This window comes from Apteryx rowi, unplaced genomic scaffold, assembly GCF_003343035.1.
Source record: "Apteryx rowi isolate R43461 unplaced genomic scaffold, aptRow1 scaffold_563, whole genome shotgun sequence".
Taxonomy (NCBI): Eukaryota; Metazoa; Chordata; class Aves; order Apterygiformes; family Apterygidae; genus Apteryx; species Apteryx rowi.
The window spans coordinates 63,477-74,887 of NW_020450831.1; the positions used below are offsets into that span (position 1 = coordinate 63,477).

General features: G+C 43.1%; 2 protein-coding genes across 4 annotated transcripts in view; one reads left to right on the forward strand and one right to left on the reverse strand.

The window, feature by feature from the left end:
• Positions 1-4,969: 4,969 nt before the first annotated feature.
• On the reverse strand, positions 4,970-9,516 carry HINT1 (histidine triad nucleotide binding protein 1). Its single transcript, XM_026081964.1, has 3 exons — positions 9,347-9,516; positions 6,095-6,199; positions 4,970-5,309 (listed from the first exon to the last, which is right to left on the reverse strand). Exons 1-3 carry the CDS (start codon positions 9,455-9,457, stop codon positions 5,145-5,147), a joined length of 381 nt encoding a protein of 126 aa, XP_025937749.1. The 5' UTR covers positions 9,458-9,516; the 3' UTR covers positions 4,970-5,144.
• Positions 9,517-9,680: 164 nt separating this feature from the next.
• Positions 9,681-11,411, forward strand: part of LYRM7 (LYR motif containing 7) — a 31,228-nt gene continuing 29,497 nt past the window's right edge. The window contains exons 1-3 of one of the 3 annotated variants that reach the window (XM_026081955.1): positions 9,681-9,827; positions 10,575-10,733; positions 11,141-11,307. The gene's annotated coding sequence lies outside the window, so the exon portion shown is untranslated. The remainder of the gene's footprint in view (positions 9,828-10,574; positions 10,734-11,140; positions 11,308-11,411) is intronic. The other 2 variants (XM_026081957.1, XM_026081956.1) reach the window with 2 other exon arrangements.

Sequence of the window (11,411 nt, forward strand, 5' to 3'; positions counted from 1 at the left end):
CTCTTTAAATTGACAAAGCTTGACAGATACACAGCTACCACTATGACAAAATAAAAACAGTCCATCGCTTCGGAGTACGGTTATTCTCAGCTTTGAGTCTCCCTTGCTACTCATATTTGAGTTAAAAGACTGATTGGTACATGAGTTTCAGTCAAATTCAGTCATTACAATTCAGTCCTAATCCTTCCTGACAAAGGAGTCAGGAACTACAGATCCAGCCTCACTTCTCGTCCCTTTACCCTTCACATCCTCAGCTACAAGGCAATGCCTCTTGTAAGGCTGTTTTAATCAAGTTTAGCAAGACCAGGTTAACCAAGTTCACATCTACTTGATAACTTCTTTATAGCTGTCACTGGGTTTCCAACAGAGTATCCAACAGGCTTACTTTTCTTCCCCTCTGCATGCAGGATTTTCAGTTCTTTTTCCACTTTTACTGCCAGTTGAGAAGGGGCAATCTTTCTTCTGGAACCTTTAGATCCTATTTCTCACAAAGGCCTCTTCTTCAGAAAGATGACCTGTCCTCTTGAAGTTTCCCCTTCAAAGTGACTGAATCCCCAAATATCCTATCTAGAAAAAGCTTCACTAGTATCACCTGTTTTCCTAGTGTTTCCTGTCTAGGAAAAGTCGTGTTCACTATCATTCTTTAAATCACCAACACCCTTTAACTTCTACACACAGAGCAGCCTGTGCTTTAAGCTTAGATCCAAGTTCCTTCCTCCTGGCAGCCCTATAGCTAGCCCAGGTGCAACACATCACAGTTGAAAAGAGGATATGGACTTTAACTCCTTCCTGATGAACAGGGGCATATACCAGGTGGCCAAATTTGTCCCCCAAAAAAGACAGGCATGTGGCTTCAAAAGCAACACTATCAGCCTCGGATTTAATTCTTCCCCAGTTTCTTCAGGCTCAGCTATGAACTGTCTAGAATACAACAATATTATAGCTTTGCAAGAAGACAGAAAATCATAACTGAAAATAACAATAAAACAAGATTACAATTCTGCCAAGTTTATTACAGACATTTTCTGTCTGTTAAAAGCTAAAGAAAATTGTCACTGCTGTTTTTTTCCTGATAACTGGAGAAGAAATGGACAGAATAAAAAGAGAACTCTGTATTTAAATCCCTGCAAATACAGCCATAATCAGATAAAAGAAAGATTAACACAGCGCTCTTGAGAGAAATTCAGTCTGGTTCACAGAAACAAGTTCCAACATACAAGAAAATAAAAAATAGCACAAAGAAAAATGTGAGACAACTCGAGCCAATCCAGAACTGGAGCAGTTATTGACATGGAAGTTTCAAGAACTGTGTGTGTATGTGTGGTCAGCTTGGCTCACAAACACGTCTGGACTGCTTAATACCTAAAAGAATGTAAAATCTCATACCTAAGAGGTGTTCGTTCAAACTCAGTCAGTGACTGACATTTTCAAAACAGGCATAAAGGTCAAGTGTCTAGCCTAGCTCTCTCTCTTGGCCACTCATCAGATGGCTCTCTGGGGCTCTGTGGTACTTTTAAGTCCCAGAACTTGAACAGTCTCTGGCTTGGAGGAGAGGCACTCCCTCCCACTGCTCTGTTAGTGTAACAGTTACTCAAAGCTGGACAAAATAAACCTAACCTGACGTTTCACTCCCTAGATTTGCTCAATGTTCTGGGATGCTCTATGAGCTGAACTTAGGTCCTTTAAAGTGGTCCAAGTTCATTCTCTCCAGTTTGCAGATTCAGTTGTTTCATACAAGACTTTCTGCGCAGCTCTGCCTGTTGTTCCTACCTTTCTCATTATCCCTGTGGATGTTACCTTGACTATGACTATTACATTAGCGAATAGCACAGACCAAGAAGGATCTGTTGGTAAAGCTAATCTGAGGATCTAACACCCACACTACATACATTTCAGCATTTTGTTTTGGATTCTTCTGAAGAGCTCTAGTCTGGTCCCATAGACCAAATGCCTATCTGTGGCTGGAATATATTAGATCTGTCCTGGCATGCATCTTCCAGTTCATTCAAAAGGAATCCAATCCACAGTCCAAAACCACTCCAAAAACACAAATGAAAACACAGCCTGAAGATTCACTTTAAAAAAGTACTCCTGATCCAAACTAAAACACTAATGTAGGCACACCCCTTAATTACCCCATTTTTCTAATCCTTAAAAAGGAAGAAAACACACAAAAATGAATACCTGATTCATCTGGGCAAGAAGAGTTTTCTGTACCAATAATTTTCTATACCAAGCTCTTTTTCCATGGATCACTGTTTAATAAGCATTTATTGACTCTGACTCTGGTTTGGAGCAAAGTAATAGTGATGCCATCTGCAAATTCAAGCAGATGCTACGCAAACTTTTAAAACTTGTGGTAGTAACCCAGTCTCTCCAAATGTATAAGCCATACATAGCTTCATCAAAATTCCTATTGCTTCCCCCCAAAAAACCCCAAGAAGTAAGAACATCTTCCAGATACCTCAGGGAATTTACATAGACAGAATAGAGGTTACCTAGCTCAATCATTCAGTAAACAGACTGCACCAATGCAGTTTCAGGGAGACAGTGTATGTTAAGTTTTCATCTACTTCAGGTAAACCAATTCCATCTTCTCCCCAGGAAGATTAAACAACAGTGAAATCCTTAGGTTGCTTACATGCTCTCATCACCTAATTAATCTGATTACTTGAGGAAATCAGAAGAGATGAAGATACCTTGCAGCAACTGTCTCAGACCCCTCAGTAATGAAGTGTTGAAGGGCAATATAGGATCACCCTGCTTTCCAATCTCTATCTCCCTCCTTCTTTTCTTACATGTATACATGTATAAAGAAATATGGAAGTCTGCAGTCTCCCTGTGATGTAGTTCATATACTTCTCTTCTATACCTGTCCCTAAGTTAGGAGACAGAGGAGCTGTACCAAAGCTGATTATCTAGCTGACCTGCAACAGAGGTAAGAGACTGTAATTTAAGCAGAAGGGGATGGATGTCAGGGAAGCTGAAGTCTGCCTTTTAGGAGCTTATTAGCAACAAACTGATCAGTCCTTTTAAGAGTTGAAGAGGGCAACTACCTCTCAGTTCTCCCATCTCCTGAAGGCTCAGTGGTCTCCCAGAGTCATAGATTAGTGAAAGAAAATTCTCCCGTAATTGCATTTTCCCCACATTAGGTTCACAATTGTTTGACAGGTGTCTTAAGTTCAGCACTCCTCTCTTTACTAATTGAGCTTCAGTCTTTATTTTTCAAGATACTGTTAAACACAAATCTGAAACTGAAACACAACTAAAGTGGTTAGCAAGCTCGACTCATGGATGTGAACCTTTGCAACAGTTTTACAGTTCTACCCTGACTCAGAAACACCCTCAGCTTCCCTGAAACATGCATCTCTGCAAGTTAGAAACCAAGTAAAGCAACAAAAGCTTTGATTGTCACTTTGCTTCCACATACCTTGTTTGTTGTATCATGGAGGATCCAGCTGTGATGCAATTAATTTCATTATCAATCATGCATTAATTCACAAATACCCATGGTGGTATAAGGCACATACATAAGAGTAGAGGTCAGAGAAGTCAAATCAGTACCCACATCACATAACCCTTCCCACATTTGGGTGCATACAGCTAATCAGCTGCAGCCACCAGCACTGTGTCAGCTCAGACCCTTTACCTCCTATGGTTGAGTACCTGTCAAGGGCTTGGTCTGATAACAAGTTTCCCCGCCATAAAACATTCCTGCAGCCCCATTGCGTCTGCTGGTGATGCCTCATTCTTAAGATATACGTTCGGCTGCCTGCTCAGGGATGCTGCGCCTCTAAGGAGTTGGGTTCATTTCTACGCAGGACATTCAGAAGCACAGCCTCCAGGCTACCGCACTAGGGCCACCATTTTGCTCCTCCCTCACATACAGACCCAGTTGCCTTCAGAAGTGCTAGCTAGTTTTCCAGTGGAAGTCATGCCTTAGGGTAAAAACTCTGATGTTCAGAAGCTTGAGAAGAATTTCACAACAGTTTCAAGTTGAATGAATTCACATGCCTTTTCCAAACTTAAAGCTTTTCATCTGAATGGAAATCGCAACTGTCTTCGTCAGTCCACCCTCCATGCTGCCACAACTCTTTCTGTGCCTTGAGTGTTAGATTTGCACTCTGGAGAAGTGGTGCTCAAAATATGATAGCTTTTCTTAGGCACTTGCCGAAAGGCTTCCAAGTAAAGGCTTCCATCAATAAGAAGCACTAAAAATTGGTTAATTCAAGCAGAAAGTTGGTTTACCTTTCCAGTGGAAAAGACAGACACTTCAGTGTTGCATTCAGCAGCACTGAGAAACTACTATTGACTGAAGGACAGTCTGCCCGACAAAATCTGGACTCTGAAATGTATATTTACCACACTGCAGCTTACTTGCTATGATAAATTCCTTGAGCATCTCAAGGGGCCCTAGAGGAAGTTTAACACTTTTCATTTTAAGTCCTCAGTTCTGCCAAAATCAGGATGCAGAAGTAAATACCATTGTGCTGTGAAGCAGCACAGCTGCCATTAAGACCTATTGTTTTCTCTTACCATATCTTTCTGGTGAGAAAGGATAAGGAGGATGTCAAACAAGCCCTATTGATCAGCCACTGAAAGAAGTGCTCCAACACAAGTTGTATGCTTCCAACACATTGCACTCTGCTGACACAGCCCTTGTTTGGCACACTCATAGCTACACATACAGGGTGATTTTTTGTTGTTTTGGTTTTTAAGTTTTAACAGCTGCCTACACAGGTTCTATGTATATTTACATATCACATTCAAAAACTTTATAAGTTTTCTTCCTACAAGACACAAAAGATTAGTCTCTAAGCAGTTGAGTTTTCAGGTTTCAAATGATTGGGCRAAGCAGTATCTATAAACATTGTTATTAGCAGATTAAAACATTCTACACACTTATGCTCAGGGGAGACACCATTTTAACTTGCAGAACTGTTTCCATCAGTAAGACACACAAGACAGATGATTCCCATATGCTAAATCTTTATTGTGCAACTGCTGTTCAGAGCTTTTATTACCCTTCATAGACACACATCAAAAAAGAATGTACATTAACAGTGGCTAGATTGATGGGCAATGTAATAAATCTATTCAGTGGTGGTTTGTACACATGCAGTAATTCTTGTGGTGTAAAAATCTTAGCCAGGAGGCCAGCCCAACTGACGACCACCCAGAACATGGAGATGTACATGATAGACAGACTGCCCACCCTCAGGCCCTTCATTCACAACCATCCGGAATCCTTTGGTCAGGCCCAGGTCAGCAGCACACTTCTTGCCAACAATCATTAAATGCCCAAGAAGCTGGAGGAGAGAAAAAAAAAGAAAAAAAAAAGAAAAAAAAACATACAAAGAGGGGAAAGGGAGGGAAGGGAAGGAATGAGAGTAGAGAACCATTCAGAGAAGCTAGTTAGCTAATTCCTTGTAATTCAACCATTGCTCTCCAAATTGCTGTCTGTCTGCAACTGACATTTTCCAAGTAAAGCTACAAAGACTGATCATGCGTAAGACAGGAAAAAGAGCTACCGAATTTTTTCGAGCTAGGCAGTAATGGACTACAAAAGAGTCACAGAAGCTAAATTTTTCTCAGGGTTAAAGTCCCCATTATTTCTTCAGGCAATGTAAGTAATTCTGGTGGAAAAAAAACTTTATGTTGTCTTGCATGGGTTTACAACATCTTTGAACTTCATTTTTATAGTTACAAATTAAATATTCAGCACCTCTCAAACAACTTACCCTTTCTTCACCTCCACCCTGCCAAAAATCCCCAGCCCTATTCTCCATATTAGAATAAGTACTATTTATTATAAGCCATGAAAACAGATTATCAGGCTATATTTCACAACATAGCTTTTTGCACTAGAAATTCACATCCAGAGATGAGCATTACTTTATATCACTATTTTGACTGAAAAATTCCATTGCTGTTATAAGCTAGAGGCAAAGGATTATGGTGTCAGAAAAGCTGAAACAGCCTACTTTGCCTCTTTGTAGTGTCAAAGGGAAAAGAGGGGATGGGGAAGAGTCTAGTAGATTTTGAACTAATCACACGCACAGTTTGGCATACAGAAAGCTTCCACAATACTTACAGATTCATCAGAGTCTTCTGCTTCAGACAATCTGACAATTGGCTTCTTAGGAACCACTAGAAAATGCGTTGGAGCTTGGGGTGAAATATCATGGAACGCAAGGCACTGGAAAAAGAGTAAACAGTTAAAATGTAGTTTGCTTTCAGAGAAAGGTAATAGTTTAATCAAATCAATATGGCCCAATAAACATATACAGAAGTAGAATATCAGATAACCCAAATGCAAGCAAAGATGTTGATTTTTCTTCTTATTAAAGATCTCCACTTGCTATGCACAAATACCTATTTATAGGGAACTGCAGGTATAAACACAGAATGTTGGGGAGGGGGTTGAGTATTATTTAAAAGGTGATAGCATTCTCAATGAGAAAAAGTTACCAGTCAATTAGCTTCATGATTTATTATTTTCTTATATGCATAACAACTAAGAGAGCTGACTGCATACATTCCTTCCTATAAAAAGTACATTCACGCTTATTTCACCCTCTTCTTAAGGCCCTGTTTAATAATCCAAATGGCAAACAATTGCTAACAGTCTTTCAGTTACATCTGAATATTGCCTTGGTCAGATGTAGGAAGGCATTTTCAAAGAACCTGGAGTTACCTGACTGAGGCTGTATTAAAACTCTATCCTCAATAACACCAGGTATGTCAGAGAAAGAATTTTTAAAATAACGTATTAAGGCTTTAGACCTCTCCAAATTGAGATAAGCGTGTCACTTTTCTAACACGAACACCTACCCGTAGGATGAAGGTAACTCCCAACTAATTTTATGGAAGTACCAAAATTACTAGAAATGAGAAACTGCACGCAGCAATTCACTAAGTCACATTAAAGCAATCTCAATACAAGCATTTACCTCCAGAAGCACAATTCTGCATGCAAAATGATGAGGCCAAGGAGAGAGGTGAGCATTTTAGATTAGAGACTTCCAATATGTAGAGAAGTAGAAGAGAAGGCAAAAAGGGAGGGAAAGGGAGACATGCTGTTTATGCAAATGGCCAATCACAGAATCAGAAATTGCTACTGCAACAACCACAGCCTAGAGATGCCCATGCTGTACCACCCATAGCCACTCCTACCGCTAACCATTGAGGACCTCTGGCTTACTCATAAGACTTAACATCAAAACTTTGTGCAAATTATGGTCAAATTATGCCCCAAAGTAAGAGTGCATACTTCTAACACATAATTTAGATTCCTCAAAATATGTATTTCCTAGATGCTTTCAGTTATCTGTGCATCAGTAAACAGAATTTCCTATTCACTCGCAACTCTATTGCTTTTCAATTCTATACAGAACACCTGTGGCCTTTGCCAAGAGTAAAGGTGATGAGAAGCCCTAACTTCACTTACTCTAGCAATTATCTTGTATACCTCCAACATGCCCTCCCTTAAGCCACCCCTATGTAGATGATGCCCAGTTGTAAATCTGTCTTGATTAACTGCTTGTTTTTCCCAAACTGAAAGGGTGGATTAAAAAAGAATGGATGAATGGAAGTAGTCTGCACACAATTGCTAAAAATTCATTTAGGTTGATCACTTCCTAAATGGTTTTCCAGATTTTCCAAGTTTCTTAATCTGTGTGGTTTATATAGAGGCAGAAGACAAATGGCTAAGCTGAATCAAAGAATTTAATGAAGTAGATGAGTGGCAAATCATTTTCTATGGGGCAGAGAGCAGAAGTTTTGAACAAACGCATAATCACAGAAAGCCTGTGAATGCACAGGAACACCAATCTTCGTTTCAGGGTGCTTTGTTTATTTTTATTTCAGGTGCAATAGCACTGATAAGGCTTAATTCCACAGAGACTTTGTACTTTTTTCATCTCCTTTGCACTGTATATCAATTAATGATTAATTAATCTTCTTTATGTCCCTGTACATAACATTTCCTGTCAACAGTAAACAGATCTTCAGTGCAGTGAACAAAATGAATCAAAGATCACTCACTATAATCAACTAAACTCTAAAAGTAGTTCTAAATTCCTGCATATTTTAAATTAAAATCAAGTGAGATACTGCAAACAATTAGTCTTCCAGAAAATATTCTGGATTCATGGCAGTCAGAGTAGATTATCTACTCCCAAGTCACTCATCATATTAAAGTTTGTAGTCTATTTCTCAATCAAGCACGCTGTTGAGATTACATTGCTGTAGTCAGCACAGCTGAGGAAAAAGCTAATGCATATTTCACCTTGACAAAAGAAAGGAAGCATACTTTTTTGTAATCACAGCATTACCACAAGAACGATTTTTTGGAAAGCAGTGCACATTTCCAACATTCTGGCAAACAGATGGCAGCTACAATGCTATTGTGGTCCATTAAAAAACCCAATGCATCACTTGGAACAGTGCTATTAAGCACACAGATCAGGCAAACAGCACCTTTTACTAAGAGCCCATTTTCTATACTATAGATAAACCCTATTTTCAAAATGCTTAGTATTAAAAAAAATAATAATCATATTGGATACTAATTTAAAGTTAACATCTTACGGCTAACATCTACATTCTTCTTCAGAATCAAACTGGATCATTTGGTTCCTAGAGCACTGCAGTGCATCAGCAAATTTTTCAAGCATGCTTAACGTGGTCCCACTTCACTGGTCCCATTTCCCACCAGACCAGAGGCACTTTTGCAGCCTGGGGGATGAGTAGTTTCCAGAATTTAAGAAGAATATGAAAAGAAGTAATTCTTCAATAACTCAGTTTGGTGGTTCATAACCAAAACCCGGCGCGGCAGAGCTGTGAAGTCTCTATAAAGCTATTTTGAGGCCCGTCAACATCAGCATTTCTGACAGGAAGAAATAGCTAGCTACACTCACTATTTAGAAGCGCGCGGTTTAGATACCTACACCTGGGACGCACAAGGGGACTGACTGCGGGTGCTCAACCTGAGCTTTCCGGGACTCCCATCCCACCGCGACACTTCACACGAGAAGCGACCGCTCCCGTCCCTCAGCGGCAAAGCCCACAAGAAGCGCTCCGCCAAAGCGGCATGACGCGGCAAACACCTGCGGCTGCCGCCTGGCTGTGCAAGGGCGCCCCGAGACCAGAGGCTGCAGTGCCAGGAGCCGTCCCCACCCCCACCCGCACACAGGCGACGTTTCGGGGATGCGCCGGGGAGGGAGGGAGCGCCCGCCACGACCCGGCCGGGCCTGAGCCCGGGCCCGGCCCCCCCACAGCACCGCCACCTGCCGCGAGCGGGGGCGGCCGCGCCCCGGGGAGAGCTGCCACCGCCCGCCCGCACCTGCTCATCCTCGTAGATGATGTTGGCGGGGATCTCCTTGCGGATGATCTTGCCGAAGATGGTGTCGCCGCCTGGGCAGGCGGCCTGCGCCTTGCTGATCTCGTCAGCCATGGCGGCGCCCTCCTGCGCGACGCCCGCCGCCTCAGCACTTCCTCCCCGGCCACGCCCCTCCCGGCGCTCATTGGGCGGCAGGACCGCCGCCGGCCGGCCTCGCGTCGTGATTGGCCTTCTCGCCTGCCCTTTGCGCTTGTCCCGCCCAGGCGGCGCGTGTGCTCTGACCGCCGCGGTGCTTATCAGGGTTGAGGAGCGCGCGGAGGGATCCGGAGGGGTGGGGGGAGGGGTGGGGAGCTCCGCGGAGGGATCTGCCCAGTGACCCGCGCAGTGCGAAAGCAGCGTGGCTGGAGCCCCGGCGCGGTGCGAGCGTTAAGTCCGGAAACGCCGCTTGTCGCCATAGCGAATCCATGGGCCGGGCCCTGTGAGGGTAAGCGGCGTCAGGTGCAGCCCGCTGGGGTCTAGGCGGTCGGCCGCGGGCTGGGGGCCGCCTCCGCGGGGCCCGTGGCCGGGCAGAGCCTGGCGGCCCCAGGCTGGGCAGAAAGGGACTCCTGGGCCCGTGAACAGGGTGTGTGAGCGGTGTCCCAGGTGAGGCTGGTCAGGGCCGTTGAGGCTTGTTAGTGTTCACAGGGCCCTGGCACGTAACATCAGGTATAATTCTGGTACTAAAGTGTGTAACTTCTCTTCAACTCATCCAAAGAAGTATACCTAAGTTTTTCTAAACTTAAATTGGATTCATATCTATCAGCTTTAGTAGGAGTAAAAATATGATAATTGTTTCAATTTTGTCCAGAATATTCTTTCCATGAGAAAAGATGTTAAAAACATATATATATTTCATGTCAGTTCTGATTAATAAACCTTGATTATGCCAATGTCAGCATTTTTAAGGAATAGAAATGGAGTTTAAATGCAGTTGAACACTTCTGGGGAATAAAAGGCAGCTGTGTAAAATAAATGTGTTGGTTGTAAATTGATGGCTTTCTAATTAAGTGTCTGAAGTGATGAGATTTTTTTTCAGAAGAAAACTAGTAATGTATGTTTATTTTTATGTCGTTCATAGTTTGGCTCTAGGATTGTTGGCACTACAATTTAAACCTTGCCTGAAAATGATTAAGATATACAAAAGTCTAGCATTGTGCACAGTTCTATGTGGGTCCCTTTTATTATTTTCAAGGTTCCATTCAACTCCTGTTGAGCCAACAGGAGTCTCTTAATAGGTCTTGGCATGGTGAAAGACAACACCATTTGAATCATTTACGTTAGTCGCATCAGAAAAGGCCTCATGATCCCAGCAAGAATTATGATATCATTAAGCTTTTCGGAGAAGCTACTGGTAAGCATGCTAAAGCTGTAAAAACCTTTCTTTGCTCCCCAGTTAATGTGATTGTGCTGGGAGCCCTGCAGCTCCCCGGTACCTGTGCAGCTGCCTGCTGTTGCTGTGGCCCTGCAAGCAGTGTTGGTTGGAATGGTGGGTCGCTGGGTGGCAGCAGGAGGGGGGCTGCCATTACCCAGCTGGTATCACACTGGTAGTGTTAGTGCCTAGTTGTTGTGGCATTGTCCAGCATTGCCTTCCCCTAGCTTTATCTTGATATTCATCTGTCTCTCATCATTATGTTGGGGGACCTGGTTTGCACTGGTGTTGTGTTATTTAGGCATGCTTTGTTGTACCCCAAAAAGCACTTAGAGGCTTGTTACCATATAGACAACACAAAACCCTGACTTCGGTGTTTCTCTTTAAAGCTCCGAGCTCTCGTGGTGACAGAGAGACCCTTCCTAAGGTGAAATATTGATGCCTCAGTGCAGACGGGGAAGCCCAGCGCGGAACGAGGTTGGGGGCCAGCGCGGCCCGGGGGAGCAGTATTGGCGGGGACGCTCGGAAACGCCTTGGCGTTGGGGCGCGCTGGAAGGTTTGTTACGTCGCTTCCGGTAACTGCTCCCGTCTTCCTGGCGGAAAAGGAGGTGGCCACGGACCTCGGGGCGGCGCCTTCCGATTGGCTGTTGCTGAGCGCGC